The following is a 19,720-nucleotide window of genomic DNA, read 5'->3' on the forward strand; positions in this document are numbered from 1 at the left end:
TGCCCTTAAATTTCAGCTGTAAATGAGGCAAAATAGTGCCGCAAAAAGTTTGCGCTCTGATATTTTTGGTCACTATAAAAGTCCATGCTGTTCCACCATAACAGTACCTTATAAATAGATACTATACATGTTGTTTTTGATTTGAAATTAGCTCATAATCCCCTGATGATTTAGCATAATAGACAGACAGCAGACTTCTTAACACAGGGTCAAATGATTCCAACCTGACCCTCATGTGGTTTTCTTTAAGTCTATAAATATTTACACATCTTCGCACAACATGAGTCATAGCTGAGTGCTTCAATGACAGCCACAGGTGTCATTAATCACATTTAAAGAACAGTCCAACACAATATTGCTCCACCATTTGTGCATTTTGGCTCTTTGACATGGGGGGGGGGGGGGGGGGCTTCCTTATCACTCTCAATCAGGAGAGAGCCACGATAGATCATCCTACTACTCTGTTTGTTTACAGTTTAATATTTTCCATTTTAAAAACAAGTGGGAAACAAGGAGAGCATGTGACAGCTAAACATGGAGTTTTAAGAATATTCGGAGGGTTTGTTTACTTCACTGTGATCTTTTTCCATGCTGAGTTATACTAACAAACCCTTCATAAAACCCTCTGTGCTCATGACCTTGATAACTGCTCAACACAAAAACCTCAGGTGAGCATTAATTCTTATTTTCACACAGTCTTTTACCCACCAGCAGACGGTGGTCTTTGATGACACACAGCTGTTTGGCCCACTGGCCCAGCCACTTCTTCCTCCACAGGAAGGCACAGATACGAGCGTCCTTCATCAGCTCAATGGACGCTTCCGCTGATGGCCACTGGTGTTGCGCCGACTCTGACTTTCCCCTGGTCACTTCCTCCTCATCGTAGGACTCGTATGAGCTGCTAACTGCCTCCCCATCATCTAAGAAACAAAAAATCACAAACGGGTGACCTGAAGAAGTTTAAACGAAGAGGCAAAGTTACAAGGGTGGGAAAATTAAAAGGCATGAGCAGCAGCGATACACATCACGCCGTTAAATGATGTCAATGCCTGACTTCTTTGTCTCGATGTTGGATGGAAAAAGATTTCCTTGTAAGTCAGGCTGCAGATTAGCTGTTGAAGCACCGATGAGAGGTGGTGAGAGGAAAGAGATGCAAAGATATGACGAACAGGAAAACAACAAAATGAGTCTTGTGCCGAGGTCTTGACATAAAATTGTTTCCCTACATGCAAGGCCATGCCGGTCATGCCGGACAATGAGGACTGAGGGCATGCCGACTGGCCCGTGCACATTCTGGCTTATCTATGCCTTAGACAACTGCAGGAGTGAGACATGCCGTACATAAACACACACACACATTCGGTGACAGAGAGGTAGCTACCCCTGTTGATAACAGCATAGACCACACTGTCAGAGCTCTGCACTCGCATCCAGGGCCCTGAGAGGAGGCCAAAACAGTCCAGATCTACACGACATCAAAGAAAACAGGAAGAAGAAGAAGAAGAAGAAGAAGAAGAAGAAGAAGGCAGCAAAATTGGAAAAACAATTGTGAGGGAAAATGCCTTTAGAAATATCTGTAGGACAGAAAAAATTGTAGAAATTGAGGTGCAACAATAGAAGCTCACTCCATAGTTGTATCTTTTTTAGCATTTCAGCATCAACCTACACACATAAAGCAAACTTTAAATTAGTGTACTGTATCGGGAGGAATCCATGATAGCCTGTGCATGTGTACGTCTGAATAACCTTATTAACCTTCGTGAATATATTATTAATATATCATAACTTGCCAACAATTAACTGGCACCCTCTGGCCTATAAGAGAAGAACAGTCACCAACATTTTTCAGCATTACACAGAAAGTTGCCATGTGTCTCAACGTGTCACATTCGAGCTTTTTAAGTGAGTCATTTACCGCAGCCCACCATGTAAATAAACCTAGCAGAATAAAGCTTCTTAAAGTAACTGGTCGTAGTGTTTCGATTCCTGATAACCGCTTTTATTTTTATTGTGGCATATTTGTGGCAGCATGTGTCACCACTTTCTCAGAAAACCAGACATCATTGATGTTGTTGCTGTTGATAGCACCCTATGCTCACAGGTGTCAATTCCCAATATGGTTAACAGCTCAAACTCAAAGGTTCAGGTCCTCTAAAGAACAGCATAATAAAGCAGATGACTGATATAACTCACACAACCCAGTGGCTTGGATTAGAAAATATAGCTATGCATAGTAGTAGCTGCGTATTGAATCTAACACCCCTCAGCTGGGCCTTTCTGTGAAGCACTGTGATGAGTGTCCCTGTTAGGCAGCCGTGGAAAAGAAGACCTGTAACTTTGAACCAGCATTCTTACCATTGAAAGTTTCCTCATAGGGCTGAGCCTCTTCATAGTAGCTCTCTGAAGTGTCTGTACAGGCTGGAGCGGGAAGTGCAGGTAACGGGAACGGCTCCCGACCCACCACACCCTGACAAATGAGAGAAGGATTGGAAAAAGATGAGGTTAGAAAAAAAGAAAAGCAGGAAAAAGAGAGAGGGGTGAGGGAATGCAAAATTTAACATCTTCTATCTATGAACTTTGTTTCACGAACATGCCCTTCAGCCATATGGCCTCCACACAAGTGTGTTATCAATGTCCACGTTATCAACAACAGCAACATACAGATGCACATTATGAACATGTGGCTAATCCAGCTGTCACTTCAGGAGTTAGTAGGGAAAGCCTCGTGTAACCAATCCTAGTGTGACCCTGTGCACTAGAGAGTTACACGCTTGCCTTAAGGGAGGAGTGTGTGTCTGAGCATGGAAAAGAGAGGGAGGGTATGTATCTGAATGTGTGTGTGTGTGTGTGTGGGCCGTGTGGCTTTCCTGAAATCAATCAGCAGTCTGGCTTCACTTCTGTCTTCCTTCTCATCTCCTGTGTGGTAAAGACTGTCTGTCTGCCCCTTCTCATACTGCTGGAAACCACCAGGCTTTCTGCTGCTTGGCTGATTGAATCAGTCTCAATCCATTTAAAATGTCTCTATTACTTTTCAACTCAGCTAAAGTCAGTTCGTCAGCTACATGATCCAAAATACATTTGGGAGAAATCACCATTTTTGGGGTTTGGTTTTTTTTTTGGATGGTGAGTTTTGAATCTTGAAGAATTTCTTTTAACACACCCTACACCCCATAAACTGTTAAACAAACTGTTGAGTGTTTAAGTTCAGGTTTATAGTACATAATATGCACACACACAGTATAGTGATATATAGAGCGATGTAATTATGCTGATTGGGCATCAATATGGTTTTACTTAATGGTGTAAACAGTTACTATTGTAAACATGTTCTATATTCTATGCATGATCTAGACTATCAAACTATAGAGTGCCTTGAAGGTTTGTTTGCTTCATCTATCTATCAAATAGCAACACATTTAGCTGGAAATGATCTTATAAGATGTCATACATTCGCACATCCGGTGGCTGATGAGACTTCTGGAGAAGTTTTGGAGAAGACCACATCAGATCCAGTTAAAATGTTTCAGAGGTGCAGTCATACTTATTTGGAGGACAAGCATAGATTTCTTTCTTTGGAATTGGGAAATTGTGCATAATGGTGTTTTTGCTCCAAGCACTGAAAGCTCACAGTATTTGTTGAAACAAAACCTTTGTTCTTTATTTCCTAAACCTGTGGCCACAAGTCTCAAACTATCACTTATCTATAGTATGGTGACGAGCAGAAGATGACAGATATGCAAGTTTTGTCTTGGTACATACAAGAACTAAGATTACATACCAGCTCTAAAAATTCAGTAGCTGCCAGTGAAGATAATATCTATGCATCCTTCTCTGGTACAAAGAGAGAAACATCATGAAGCACAGCGGTGGATGATGGAGGTGGACAGAGGGAGGAGACTGAGCTCATATATTCACGTTGCAGGATGTGTCTGGACATAATGTAAAAAAGTTTTTCACAAGTGAACTCTGTGAAACCCTAAGAGTTGAATGACAAAAAGTGATTTCTTCACTAATGTCTAATGTTTCCTCTCACCACGGATCTGAAGGAAATGCCTGTATTCCTTCATTTTCTCTTCATTTCCCCCAAGGCTGTCACATTCCCTGCAAGATCATAGAAATATGAAATACAACCCTTGAGCAGAGGAGATGCATATATCAAAGAAAACCATGCCTGAGGGAGACTGGCTCTGAGCAAAAGTATGAACTTTCGCCAAGTTGAATATCTTACAGTATTCTATAAGATCTGAGTTTGTTTAATCATGAGTGGAGATCAGTGGGTCAAAACTGCTTAGTTTCCCTTCAAAGTGGCAACATTTGATCCAGCAAAAACTATTCCCCTCCGGCAGTATAACTCTGAAACCAATCAACTTAGAGAGTTTGATAATGCTTGGTGTGTAAAATGCTTACTCTGTACAGAGAAATGTATCAAATTAAAGAGCAAAGAGGCAGTAATATATCGTGTTTGGTGGATACCAGTCTGTGGTAGGCCTTCAGATGCCACAGTGTCGTGGTAATAGAGTTACTGGCTCATCTAAGATTTACAGTCCAACATATTACTGACAAAATCCTGACTGGTTGTGTAAAAATCACAAAATCATTATTTCTGATGTGGGCTGTCAGATCCCAGTAAACAGGGATTCCCCTGCATGTGAGCTCTTTTCTCACCATATCGCATCAGTGAACTAACACATTACCAGTAATACCCATCAGGCGCAGAAAGCTGTTATAATAACTGGCGTCACATTGCGGTCCGCACAATCATAGTGACGAAGACTTGTTTGTGTGATTTGCCTGCATGCCAGGAAGTGGAGGAACGGATCTACAGAGAAATGTGCGGGACAGCGATGTTATCACTGCAGTTTAAGGAGGAGGAGGTGTAACATCAGTTATACATTAAGGAGCTGTTATGGATTTTTCATAGTGCAACTATCAGCAAATACATAAGTCAGAATGTAATATGAGTTGCAATTTTCTCCAAAAGTGATGCAATGACGAGAAAATATAGAAATGAATATGAAGCCAAATTGTACACCGAACAGCTTAACATTACTTCCCTGGGTAAGAACGGGCTGCATTCCATTCAGGTGTCAGTGCAAAAGCTTTGTGCATATCAGTCCACCTACAGCTAAGTGGAACAGAGCCATTGTTATTGATATTTGTCCCACCTGCGCTCATGCTACAACAAGCCAGCGACCTTTCTCATGGTTTCCCATTCATTTATTTTAATTTGGGTTCTTCATACTTTATGTCCACAGAGATGCACACAAACAAAGAAGCCTACACGAATGAGCTCCATAAATATTGTAAATAAGTTAGGAGGACAACAACCCATTTAAGGTGGACGATGGACGATGCCGTGAATCACAGAGGAACAGAGTGGAATTAAGCCAGATTCACAATGACGGAAATAAGCGAGCCTTTGGATCAAGGGATCCAATAAAATATGTGCCACTGACTTAATACGTTATTTGTTTATTGTGTGTGGGTTTTTTTTTTTTATGAGAAACTATTAAAAACTTTAATCACAATAAATAGGGAAATAAGTAAGTAAAAAGTAATAAGTATATATTTGAGGAACAACAATAATGGTGTTAATGAGCAAGCAGTATATAATGTAATGTTGTGGTTTTGATATGATCAAAAACTACAGCTGACCTATTTGACTGACCATTAGAGAGACTGTTTTGACATTATGTGACCCCAGAAGTAAGAGAGACTGCTACAAAAGCTCAAGAGTTGATGAGAACGTTATAAGAAAAAGTGATCTTCTGGGAGAAACACACAACTACACTACCAGTGTAAACTCCTCCATAGTTAAAAAAAAAAAAAACAGCAGTTCAGGCATCTGTTATTAATTAAAACAAAGAGCCAGGCATTCCAGAGCAGCAGCAGCCCCCCAGTCCGCCCACCCACCCTTATCTCTATCTTCTTTCTGTTTCTCTCTCCAGTTCACTCATCTCCAAAAACCTAAATCTGCCTGTTGTTTGGGCCAAGACTAAAGAGGAGTGCGGTGAGCTATTCCATAGACCAGCTGGACTGATATTAAACAGAAAATAGAAGGGAACTTGCCAGGTGTGTGTCTGTAAGCATATTTTTTTCTCCCACAAGACTTTGCAATTACTCCGGTCTCTTAACCCCCTTCCTTTCACTTTTCTCACACACACACACACACACACACACACACACACACACACACACGCATACACACACGCACATTCTCACCACAGAAACATCGGGTAGAGGGAATGGATCGAGGAGTCAGAGCATAAATAACAAAAGCAAGGAGAGGGGTGGCAGAGGAGGAATAGGGGTGTGGTGGAGGGGCTTTGAGTAAAGAGTGGGAAAAAGAGCCCAAAAACGAACAGTCAGAGGAACATGGAAAATCCCTGGTTCCCATGCCAAGAATCCGGCACTGTGAAAACACACACACACACACACACACACACAGTGAGTGTATCTGAGAGCCTGCTGGGACCTCAGAGCAGAGGAGAAGGTAGTGATAAAAATAATCAGTGTAGCTCAGCTTTAGAATCTCTAGGCCTTTGCTATCTCTCTACCACTTGTAACATCTTTATAGTCGGAAACACTGATCTAAAAAACAAAGAAACAAAAGCTATTCTCATTACATTTGAAGCATGATTAAAATAGAAAAAAAGCATATTTAGTATCTCTGTTTTTCCACTATTTTGTCCTCTTGGGAACACTTTCACCTCCTCTAAACCTTTTATATTTCTGGTTCCAGCTTCAGGTTTTTCCATTTGAATGCATAAATAAACAATGTCAAAATGTGTAACTACAAATTTAAAATTTAAATAGTCCTGGATTACACAACTGGATTTTAAAGGGCAATGCTGGCATATCACATAATCATGAATATTCAAGCAAATACTTATGCTAGCCAATTATATGGCGGTTATGATAATCACCAGCTGCAGGCAGCCACATTACCGCTTACTGTGCATGTCAACAGTTTTCCTTTCCCTGCCTGACGCTTGCGAGTGGCACAGCTGCTATCTATAGTACAACTCTATTTTCAGAACATGCAGACGGGACGCAATGGAACTCTCAAACCTTTATTTACCGCCCAGTTCTGCGGAAAAAATGGCTAATCTGCATTCGAGTCACACACTGCATTGTCACTTGAGAGCCTGTTTGAGGAAGAGAAGAGATCAGGATTTAAGAGATCATGGAAGGGCCTGAGGGCCTGGGAGTCAACCAGGATATTCATGCAGAGAATGCGACCCTTGATCTGGCGGACAGAGAGCACCAGGCGGGCTGGGTGAGAGTGAGGGTGGAGGAGAGCTGGTTTACTGTGGAGCGAGCCTTGCTAGAGAGGAACAGCAACTACTTCCGTGCTCTCTTTCACTCTGGGATGACAGAAAGTCACCAGGATGAGCTTCACCTGAAGGGAGGAGTGAGTGCAAGGGGTTTCCTCATTGCCCTTGCCGTCTGCAGGGGAGAGGTCCCCACTATTAGTAACCCGGATGAGCTTGTAGAAGCTGTGGAGTGTGCTGCTTTCCTGCAGGTTTCATGTTTGGTGCAGCATCTTTGTGACATTATTGACTCTGACAATTGCCTCTTGCTTTACCATGCAGCCTCCATCTTCGGGGTGCATACACTCTTTCACAAGGCTGCTCATTTCCTTTGTGATGCCTTTGATGACTTGAAGGAAGCAGCAGAGAGTACACTTCCTGAAGACCTTCTTGAGTATTCTCAGTCATTGTCTCCTGCTTCTTATATTGCTATAGGCACGCACTCTCCTTCAATGGAACTGCTACACGACTCCTTTAGGGTTGTTTGCTACCTTGATGAAAAAGAGGGAGAGTGGAAGCACCTGACAAACCTCCCAACTCTCTGTAGCACCTCCATGGCCGGAGTGGCAGTGCTTGACAATCGATTGTACATTGTGGGGGGAGTTTACGGTTATGGTAAGGACACAGTGGACAGCAGCTTCAGCTACAACCCAGAGTCTGGGGTCTGGACTGCTCTTCCAGGTCCTCAGCAACCAAGATATGACTTCACCCTGCTGGGGCACGAGGGTCGACTCTATGCCATTGGCGGAGAATTCCAAAAACGGACAATTTCCACAGCAGAGAGTTACGACACCAAGAAGGGAGAGTGGACATTCATACAACAGGCGCCAAGACCTTTAACATCAGCAGCTTGTGCAGTTGCAAGACGGCGGATGTTTGTTTGCTTCTGGAAACCACCAGACACCACAGATATATATGAATACATAACAGCAACAGACGAGTGGAAACTTGCAACCACAATGATCAAACCTCAAAGCTATGGCCACTGTATGGTAGCTCACAGGGACAACTTGTATGTGATGCGCAACGGGCCTTGTGATGACTTCCTGCGCTGTCTAATGGACTGCTACAACATTACAACAGGCCAGTGGACAGCCATGCCCGGACATTACATAAACAGCAAAGGGGCGCTGTTCACTGCAATGGTAAGGGGGGACTCCGTGTTCACAGTGAAACACATGCTAACTCTTGTATACACCATCACTGCAGACGGATGGAAGCCCCGCAGGCAGATGAAGGGATTTCCAAAGAGTGGTTCACTGTGGACCTGTTTACTCAGGCTTCCCACGACGGGACCAGTTATACCACAGCTGGATGTAGAAGGGAAGGAAGAAGAAATGGCTTTGCCAGACACATCTGAGGGATTTGTGGAGGCTATACCACAACTGTGAAATTACTGCTAAACTGAAAAACAATGCCATGTTTTTTAGGGGTTTCTAAACTACATTACAAGTCTAAGAATAACAAAACAAGACTCTTTGCATAGTGACACAAATGTTCTTCATTTAAGTGCTTTCACTTCTACATGCTCTCACACTTTTACACACACACACACACACGCAAATGCACACGTGCTGACACCAAGCATTTGCTCTGATTAGCAACAGCTGCTACTGTAGTTTATATTAGGGGAGGCCACTGTGCATGTATGTGTGTGTGTGTGTGTGTGTGTGTGTGTGCAAAGTTCAAAGGGACTGACGGGATGTTCTAAACCTATCATTCACTACGTTTTTCCTGAAGTCACACTGGGCCAATTCAGAAGCCACCGGCCTCCCAGTCAACATAAAACGCACCACAGCTCCCTCACACACTCTCGCATACTCACTTCCCCAGGTTTGTTGCCCCATGAGTGATTAAATACCTGTTTCTGTGGGAGAATATATTTCACATAGCCCCAGGCTTGTGACTCTGAGGGTTGTGGGAAATGTTTTTGGCTTGTATGACCGCAGACTGCAATCTTTTTAGTGTATTAAAAACCAATGGAATTCTCTGGCCACATGTGATATCAATCCGTAGTACTTACTTTAATACTTACGGTGCTCATTGATAGTAATGTTCTTGCTATAAGAAGAGACCAAAATACTGCCAATTACATTTCAAGTCAGAATTTGTCTTTGGGCTCCTTTTGCATACCGTTGAATATCATGGTTTCCACCGAACTTTCCCATATACTTTGTTGAGTTCAGCAGTCCTACTGGGGTCAATTATCCTATTACAGTTCCTTTCACAATGACAGAGGCTCCAAAAGTTGTGTGTGTAAAGTCAAATCCTTTCACACATTAATCCACTCAGAAGGAATTGAGCTGGCAATCACTTACCGCTCTCGGTGGCGGCAGGTCTGGAAGGCTCTTTTGAGGGACGGGGACATATTTTGCTGCTTTTCCATTGACCAGGTCTGATCTGTCATCTGGGTCAGAAAGAAGAGAGAAGAAATCTTAATTAACTCTTACATTTATGTTGACTGTTGTAAAATGAATTGACAGGAATTAAGGAAAATTTACACGAGATTAAAGAATTATGTTTTTCCATGGATTTGCCCTTTTATTAACTATGGTCAGTGCTTAATGAGGCCTACTAGTGGTTCCAACCCTTCTGGCTTGTGACCTCCTTAAAGATGTTGTTTGACATTAAGGGAAAATAATAAAAAATATACTAAAAATAATTCTTTTCTTAAGGGTTCTGTGAGCAGAATGATGCCAGTCTGATGTGTCTTCATTAAATATGAAGCTACAGCTAAGAAACAGTTTAGTTTAGCCTAAAGACAGGAAACGAGGAAACAGCAAATGTACTTTCAGACCACATACTGTAGGTATACGATGTAAGATTAAACTTTAGAGGTGCTGCTAGGCAGATTTTATTACCTTTGGACAAAGTCAGGCTAGTTGTTTCCCCTTACTTCCTGTCTTTCTGCTAAGCTAAGCTAATATTTAGCAAAGAGATGTGATAGTGGTATCAATCTTATCCTTTTTTGTAAGTATTCCCTTAAAACTAAATTCTTTCCTCTTGTGAAGTAAAATTATACAGTTGTTGGCAAAATGTAGTGGTAAAAAAAAGACATTAAATAAAAGTCTGGGAGAGATGGACTCCCAGGTTGGTATGATGACTGTATTTGTGCCAGCACTTGTGACTAGGGCATTGATTACTACCTTCTCTATACTCAGACCTTTCACCTTGTTTCTAATTGAATACTAATATGTGGAACACAAAAATAAAATGGCAGAGCTTTAATTTAGACATCTTGTCTTTAAAACTTTCTTGGTGCATCTTTCTCTGTCTCAGACATGAACTTAGTCACAGAACATCCTTAAGCTGCTGTAGGTCAAAAGCCTTTTTGTTTCATAATGAGGGTGATGAACGAACTGAAATGAAATACGGCAACCTGCCAGTATCCTCACAGATGCATGTGCATTTAATAGCTTTTACATAACTGTAACTTAGATAACTCTTTTTTGATCATGTTTACTGTGATATTAAACACCAAATGTCTTTCTTGCACTTTAACCAGAAGATAAAGTTAGAGCTTACTATACAATCAATGATTAAGAAACCTCAATTTTCACATCTCAGCCCCCACTTTCCTTCAGTCTCTGTGAAAGAAAACTTGTGGCTTTGCTAGCGTCGCTGTTGAAAATATGCATGTTAAGTCTACCGCTCAGTGAAACCACATTCTTCAACACTGTCCAAACAAAACAGGTCAGTCTCAGATGAGGAGTTACGAAGAAACAGACAGGAAATGGGGGTGAGAGGAGAGGGGGACTGAGGGGGGGGGGGGCATTGCTAGTGGCAGTTTATTCTCATGTCTGCTATTCACTTGAATCTTGTCAAAACTGAATATGCACTGGTGTTTGACCGACTTGGACAACCTCAAAATACCAGTAGGAGCCTTTTTTAAAAGTTTAGTTCCAGGTTGCATATTGTTTCACAACAAGCGTACTTTGTGGAGATAAAATCATTTAAAGCATTAAATGGTGAGATCACACTTGCATTAATGCAAAAGTTAAATGGATACTATAGCAGCAACATAAAAAGTGTCAAACTGAACATGTACTTAGAAACTTATGTAAAATATCACATAGGCTGCTTGTCTCGAATGTAAAAGAGCTTTACCAGAGAACTACCTGAATAGTTTGGGGTTTATGTGACATTTTGTTTGTGGACTATTATGTCTGTTAATGAAATAAGGCCCTAACCTACACAAAACTTTCAAAAAATGATATATAAAAAAATGTGTATAAAATTATAATGCTAACTAAATGTACGTCTTTTAATAATATAATACTAAGAGTCTGCAGCCATGCTAGTGGCTCTGTAAGGTTGTATCACAGCACATGCTAACATCAGCATACTACAGAAGCATGATGATGTACATATACATAAAACATTGATGTTAAGCAGGTATGATGTTGATCACATTCACCATCGCACCATCAACCTGTTTGCATGCTAATATTTAATGGTTAGCACCAAACAGGCTGGTCATAATCCAAAGTATTAGACAAACTGATGACTGTGATGATTTAAATGTCATTTTCATGCTGGCACAAGAGCAAAAGTCAGAGGATCACCAAAGTCACACATTCATGTCCTCTGGGGAACAAGTATCAGTGTCGCATTATTGAGAGGAACCTTTTGAAACTCACACCTTTGTCGTCTTTGTCCTTCCCTCCGACAATGACTTTGTTCATGTAGATGTACTCCTCATCAGCACCTGTATGGAGACAGCAAAAGGTGGTTAACAGGTGACACATCGGCATACTTCCACACATAAAACACTAACATTGTGTTAAAATGATGAAATTATTAGAAAGCAAATACCACCAGACAATAAACTGGATAAATATGTACCAGAAGCACAATACTACAACAGGTGAGTGGGTGAAGAATGAATGGAACTGTCCAAAAGTTGTCCAAATTGCTGGACCTCTTTAACATATGTACGTCTACTCTTAACTATGAATCATTACAACTTTAATCAAGCTGAACACAGCACATGGTCTGCGCCTTTCAGGAACACAACAGCACTGTCTTTTCAGTAAAATCCTTCGTAGGACAGGTGAGGACTCAGCTACTGGAACATCAAGGCCTTCCTTGACTCATTTGTTTGACTTAAGGTGCTCTTTGACTCCCAAAACTCTCTGCCATGCCTATACTGTACATTCAGACTAGTGCATTGCTGCAAAGCCTTGGGTTTGTTCACTCCACCTATACTTTGCCACTGACAGTGATAAGTCGTCATGTTGTTGCATCATGGTAAGTGATTAGAGATAGACAACTTAAATGTATATGGTCAAAAGACGAACATGCATATTTTGCTTCCAGAGGAATTTACTTGTACCACCGATGGGAAAATCTGACTCCAGCTTTACTGCCAAACAAACTTTCATCATGTTTGTCAAAAGTCCAGGAGTGAAGGGGAACTTCACCTAAACAAGTGGTCTATTGTGCAAACAGATGGGCCCATTATTGACACCCACTCTCACCGTGGCTAGCATTCATCGGACATTAGTCAGAAGACTCCTTGCCTGCACAAATAGAGCACTGTGCCACTTCTATCTTTGAAGTTTGGAAGATCATACAACTAAATACAACAATGGAGCTCCTGGACCTGGTCTATCTCCTAAGTCTCTGTCTCGACTTTGGATTGGCCCAAAAGCGACAGTTCCTTTGCATCAGTTTTTAGTTTTAAAGGCATAAAAAGTCATAAAAAGAGTACTATCTAATTAAAGTTGAAATAAGGAAATATCATAATTATAGTCATAGCTGTGGTTTCCTGTTACAACAATAAAAGCGCAGTGATCACATGTGCTTCACATGGAGAGAGGAGTTGAATGTCACTGGACAAACGATCAGGTTGTCATTAGAGACTGAATTCGACTTCTCCTTGCACTCAAATGTAAACATTTTCTGGTCTGTGTGAGCAATGGTATCATTTAGGCCATAAGCGGAGATGATGAAACCTCATGTCACACACCAATGCTGAAGTCAGCTCAGTGAGAAAAAGACTCTGTTTGGTTTAATGTCTGCCTTAACATGGTGGAGTAATTACAAGCTGGCGAAGACATCGCCATAACATTGCCACATAAACAGTTTGAATGAATCCTTTTTCTCAAACAATAAATCCTGTGGTTTTGGCATAGCTGGCTCCAGCTGGTTACTGTAACCTGTTATGGGAATTTGTTCCGGAGCTGCAGCTCAGTTTTGGGGTAAGTAGTTTCACTGAATTAGATATTTTAGCTGAATAAGATTATACCCTAAGAGGAAATCAAACAAAACTCAAACCTTGGGTGATACTCTGGAGAAGGTTTCTCCTTTGAAATAGATATCGTGAGGTGAAACCAAACAGCAGAAGGAAATGATGTTTTGCCTGTACAGTGAAAACAGATTTTCGGGGGAACAAAGTTGAAATGCTATTTATAAATCGCTGCTCAAAGGAAGTGAGTGTCCCCAGAGGATAAATGCAGCTTCGGAAAAATGATACAGCTTGGAGCCAGGAGAGGAAGTATGGAGAGACGAGTCCAGGACCTGAACATGGAAAAGCATGACTGCTGGTGTGTGTTGCTGAGCGATTGTGTGTGTGTCAGTATGTGAGAGACAGAGAGGGAGAAGTGAAGAAGCTGGGTTTTCAATCCAAAAGTGACGGCTAATGTGAAAGAATTGGGTCACTGAAAAGATCAGCATACAGCAAAGATCTTGGACCAGTGTGGATTCTGGACATTTTTACTGTCTAATATTTTCATAGCTCAAAGTATGCAACTTTTCCCAACATCAAAAAGCTACATACATCATACAACAGCGAAGACGTCTGTGGGGGCAGCCGCAGTCACTCGTTATTCCCAATTAATCACGCATCTCAGAGCATAGATGACGCTCAGTGAAGCACTGATTTACATCCTACATCCTAACTGACTTACTTCTAGACACCATAAATCTCCTCAGCCCACCAGCAGTTGCCACATTTTCATGTTGAGTGTCGGAGCCAGTGAGCAAGAAAAACAAACTTGACTTTAGCTGTTTGACAGGATACGTTAACGGGCCATGATGAAGCAAGAGGCACTTTGTGTGATTATAGCTCGCTCGTAAGCATAAAACTAATAACTGCAAGCATTCACGAAATAATAGATGCTAATCTGAAAATTTTGCAAGGGAAGTAGAAATGCAGGCAAAAATGTTTAATTCAGCCACCGCAATGTGGTTTTCAGCTACCAAAATGGGATAAAAGACCACAGATGTATTTGTTAATAGAAGCCTGCAGGAGTATAATTATTACATGGTGGTTACCAGGGGTTTAGAATAGCAAAATAAAACCAAAGTGATTCCTTGATGGCTTCTCTTAGGCTGACAATGTAAGCTCAGTGAATTGTGGGAAATGCATGACCACATGTTACATAAGGTGCTTCGCGTAAAGGTCAAAAGCTTTTGAACGACCCAAACTGAAACATTTGCAGTAAAGTCTAAGCCAATGTATCTGTTATACAATCGCAAATAACACAATATTAAGAAACAGAAAATAAGGAACACAAAAGGAAATGTTTGAGACTGCTTATTTTTTTAGACATGACCAAGCTCTTGTCGGCGGTAGCTTTCATCTTAATACCCCCAATGAAGCAGATGACATGTCTCTTACCTACTGGCCATGCCTTTGCGCCATCGAGGTCTGAGACCTTGCAAATTTGCCAAATATGTTATTAGATACAAAGTTTTAGTCATTTTTCTTGGAGCTGGAATGCAACAGCCTTCATGGGAGGTCAAAGTCAACTTATAACACAGAGCAGGCAAGATTTTATCACTCAGAGGAATGAAATATTGTCTTACAGTGAAATAACCAAAGAAAGAAAAAGCTGCTCTTAGCACTGTGGGTTACACAATCAAACACAACTCATAATACAACTATAATATTATGAGGCATTATGATATCTAAGATCTTTTACTTCCTCATCTGTATTTTTAGCTTCATGTGTCAAAAAAATGTAAAATTTCCCCTAAAATATCCACCAAATTCACTTCCTGAATTGATTAAAAGTGAGAACTAGGCCATACAGTTTCTCAATAGTGTTATGTATTTCTCAATAGTAGTATGTTTTTTTGTCCATACCATTGGAGGCTCTGTAGGACTGGAGGAGATCAGAGAGTAAGCCCTTCTGGATGGTGGCATTCCCGCTCAGGGTCTCCTTGTCCAGGATGAGCAGGAAGCGGTGGAGCTCCATCAGGAGCTGGTCCAGCACTGAAAACACAGACAGACAAGACTGTCTCAGAGGTAAAGCAAAAGAGAAATTCCTTGATGCTAAATAGTATTTTATGTGGTATATTCATGAGTATTAAAATAATGGCTGTATATCAGAACTGTCACAGTTCCCATCTGCAAGAAAAGAAAAGCTACGACCATTATAAAGCCTGTGAAGTTTCCAAGCAGAAATATTCTTAATATTATATTTTAATTTATAGCTGAGAACAGGGGGTTCAACTGAAGGACTTGTCTTTTAACGCTGAATTCAGCTGCTACTTTGTTCGCTATTTCATTCTCACTTCTTGGCTTTTGTGCTGCAAGTTGTGAGCTGTGTGCCAGCATTTTACATGGGAGAGACTCTTCAGAGGTTTTTAGCTGGCAACAGCTGATAACCATTCAGATTTAAAGTCATTCAGTCATTACTCTCATCCAGTTGCTATTGACAGTTGCAAGTGTGTTTGCGGTTGTTTTTGGAGTTGCATGGGTTTAGTGAAAGGTCAGGTCCAGAGAAGGGAGGAGCCTGGGCCCGAGTCGGCGGGGCCACTGTGTCTGGGCGCAGCCCACACACATCCTTCAGGGGTCAGCGCTGAGCTCACAGCCCTCTCCGCTGTGTGGGGAGCTCTTTGTGTTACCCTTCTCTGTCTCTTGGCCTCATGAATAGGCCCCTTGCTACAGTGGGCCTCAGTGTGTGAGCACTTCACCAAAAGATGAGACAGAAGAGGGATAAAGAAGAGAGACTTTAGTGAAGGAAAAGGTGGGGCTAATATCAGAGGGGGTGTCATACTGTTCTTAGATACTGAAGTGTATTAAATCCCCCAGAGAATGTGCGCCATATACCTTTTGATGTTTTTTTTTAAATTTTTTAGATTGGTCTCTATAATCAGCTTTACAATTGCTGGCTTCCACTCCCACATGTCAAAAATAGATATTAATTTAACCCCAGAAGACAGTCCTGTGAGTTCACACAATTAAAGTAAAATGTAATTATATATAGCATATATAAGTGAACTAAACCTGAAAACAAATCAAAATTAAAGCATGAAACATTTCACTAAGGACAATTTGACATTTTGGAAAATAAACCTATTCGTTTACTGTGAGAAGACTGATTAGCATGTAGCTAAAGTGAAGAGGTAAATAGCTTAGCTTAGCTTAGCATAAAGAATGGAAACCGGTGGAAACAGGTAGACTATCTCTCTCCAAGGGTGTAAAGTACAGCTTCATTTCTGTTTGTGTACAAATTAAACAAACAAACAAAATACATGTTTAATTCCAAACTGCTGGTAGGTATTTTTTAAGCTTTAAACAGAGCCAGTCTTTGTCCGTTTTCAGTCGTTATGCTAAACCAAGCTAATTGACTGCTAGCTAAACATTAGCTTACATACATACAGCCAAGGCAGAGGTTATATTCATGCTTTATTGTTCACATAAAAAAACTAATTTATCTGTGGCAGCTGGAGAGGAAACTCACACGAATATAATAAAGAGGGGGACAGAGCCGCTAACATTAGCCAGCCAGGACCAGCTTCTATACAATGTGCTATTGTGAATGAGTATCACTGTATCCCTACTAAAAGTATGACATGTAGATCTTTCAAGTAACTTTCTGACATTACATTAACACGTACATAGCAAATAAATAAACTCCTGAAATAACTTCCACTGTGCTGAAACACTGGACACATTGATAGTCAGGACAGGAGTCTTTGTATCCAAGACAACCAAACTAAAACTGTGATAGCAAAACAGAAACAAAAACTAAGAATTATGTTTGGCAATCATCTGACTCTATTCAAGAGTTGAAGTCAACTCCCCATAAAATAAAAACTATTACATATTTCACAACTATTATAAAGACTGTGAACTGCTCCTCTCTGTTTGACCTCTTTTAAAACTCAGCTGGTCTGTTTTAGTGGCTCCTTCCGGCTCAGACTGATCCTTGTGGGGGAGTACATCCATGCCCTCCCCCCTCCTTCCTACACTCCCACACATCAAAGGACCTGCGAACCCAATTTCTGCAAAATAAGGTGTCAGACCCCAGTAAGCTTTGCCTTTTGGAGATGATGAGAGTCTTTCCCAAAGATACAGTGAGCTGAGTTGTTTTTAATGAGTCTTGCTCAAGCTGAGTCAACTTCTGCAGAAAGGCCCCATGGTAGGAGGACCTGCACCATGGAAAACATCACTGGTAGGGGCACACACACACACACACACACACACACACACACCTATAGGGGATGTAAAGTAATTAAAATCAGCTTAGTATAATAATAAATGTCCTTAAAAACTGTTCCTGACTCCTCTATGTACTGAAATGTTTCTATAATGATTAAAACCACACACATTTACTTTCATCACATTTCCAGTAGTTGTTTAGCTGCTAATGTTTGGCTGCTCAGTATGAATCTAAACATTTTTCCAGCTTCTCCTCCTTGTGTGTTTGCAGAGATTGACTCTGATGGCCTTTTGGATTGGGGGGCCCTGGGAAACTGAGTCAGCTGACAGGACAGGGAGGTCTGTAGCAGGCCGTCTCTGTGGGCCACGGATTGGCCAGATGCCCACTGCACATCCAGTGAGTGACCGCAGCCTCCGCAGCATAAACAATTCACCTCTGTAAAATGGCCAAAAGGAATCTGACAGACCATCAGCCCGCCAGTACAATGATGTTTTCAACTAAAGAAATATATTTCTGTAAAAAGGGCAGATAAGAATAAAACAAAGACCACACTCCAGAGAATGAAGGTTCTGTCTGTGATCAGTTGGATTTGAGGTTTTCAAACACCTACTTCATGTATAAGGGGAATTCCTCTTCCTTATGCCTGAGGTTGTACTTCCTGGTTTGCTTCATTAAGAAGAAATACTATCAAGTTTTTGTTTGATTTCTCCCACGCTTGAAATATCCACTCATATTTACATTTGATATAGTGCTCTGATAAGTTGGCCGATCAGTAAGGTGTGTTTGCAGTGTCTGATTATGTTAAGACAGAAGAATGAAACTGAAAAGGAGGCTTGCACACACCTCAAGGACGAATTTATTACAAACCTGTGTGATTCTCTGACCACTCACATTTTTGATCTAAAACAGTGACACAGGGGCTGAGACCATGATATTATGACTGATAAAGACAAGATCAAAGATGATACATAACAAACATTTCCTGCGATATTGGTCATAAGATACTAAGTGCTCAGTGCTCGTCTCCATCTGTTTACCTTGTCTGACCCTGGCTGTGGTCGACAGAAAAAGGCTCATTCTTTCAATTTGAAATTGTTTAATTCACCCTCCAAAAATAACCAACGGACTCTATGACTGTCTTTGAATGCATTTCTATTTATGTGTTCATCTGTGCATCTGGACTACAAATGATTCTTTTTAATCTTCCACAGCCTTCAAGCACAGCTGCTAACCGGCTGTCTGTCCTGCGAGAAGGAAAATGATACCAAGGTCTTACTAAAGGAAAAAGTTGTAACGTAAATGAACCGAAACAAGTCCTGCATTAGGTGAGCTAAGGAATGAAATAGACAAAAATAGAACCAGTCAAAATCATGTCTGAATAAAGGCTTTTCATTCAAAGAAGAGCAGGAATTTGACTTGGGTCAGTACCACCATTCTTGATAAATTTGAGCAAATCTGCTGAACAAGGGGGGCTTGTCAGGATCCTGGTAGCATTTCTTATCGTGAGCGACTTGAGGTCGACACGCCACATCTTAGCAGAGACAAGCATGTCACTTTTTTAGAGTAACAAGGCAGGCATGGACTCTCATTTCAATCAGACACGCTTCCAGGTTGAATGAGGTTGCTGATGCACCAGTACTGCTTGGTGTTAGTCCCAAAACATGCTAGGAGAATATAAGATATAATATGAGAGTGTTGTTAGCTCCCCCCCCCCCAAAGTGTAGTCTCTCCCACAGTAGCAACAAGTACCTGTCCTGAACAATAATGGCTGTTTTGAATTAAACTTCAGCCCTAAAAAGAGTCAGGCATTTCTCTTGTGCACAGCTGAGCTTTGAACAAGTAACTTGAGGCATCACAGTAGGAATTTCACATCACAAGCAGGTCCACCAAGCTGTTAAGTTGTCACCAAAGTCCTTCAATTAGCAAAAATAGACTGCAATCTTTATTATTTTACCGCCTCCTTATTTCAATGTGTGACTGATGGGTACTTCGACCTTTTTTTACATAAAT

General features: G+C 41.1%; 2 protein-coding genes across 2 annotated transcripts in view; one reads left to right on the plus strand and one right to left on the minus strand.

The window, feature by feature from the left end:
• afap1l2 (actin filament associated protein 1-like 2) overlaps positions 1–19,720 on the minus strand; it is a 37,703-nt gene that overhangs the window by 7,076 nt on the left and 10,907 nt on the right. The window contains exons 2-6 of the mRNA XM_070851627.1: positions 15,406–15,534; positions 11,956–12,021; positions 9,632–9,720; positions 2,356–2,467; positions 709–920 (exon numbers count right to left, since the gene is read on the minus strand). Of these exons, the coding sequence (XP_070707728.1) occupies positions 709–920; positions 2,356–2,467; positions 9,632–9,720; positions 11,956–12,021; positions 15,406–15,534 (608 nt within the window). The remainder of the gene's footprint in view (positions 1–708; positions 921–2,355; positions 2,468–9,631; positions 9,721–11,955; positions 12,022–15,405; positions 15,535–19,720) is intronic.
• Positions 7,187–8,743, plus strand: LOC139219695 (kelch repeat and BTB domain-containing protein 13). The gene has a single exon (XM_070851629.1). It carries the CDS (start codon positions 7,187–7,189, stop codon positions 8,702–8,704), a length of 1,518 nt encoding a protein of 505 aa, XP_070707730.1. The 3' UTR covers positions 8,705–8,743.

This window comes from Pempheris klunzingeri, chromosome 20 (assembly GCF_042242105.1).
Source record: "Pempheris klunzingeri isolate RE-2024b chromosome 20, fPemKlu1.hap1, whole genome shotgun sequence".
Classification (NCBI taxonomy): Eukaryota; Metazoa; Chordata; class Actinopteri; order Acropomatiformes; family Pempheridae; genus Pempheris; species Pempheris klunzingeri.

What these genes read in the sequence shown, in the direction of transcription:
- LOC139219695 (XM_070851629.1), top strand. Translation starts at nt 7,187, where the DNA reads ATGGAAGGGCCTGAGGGCCTGGGAGTCAACCAGGATATTCATGCAGAG.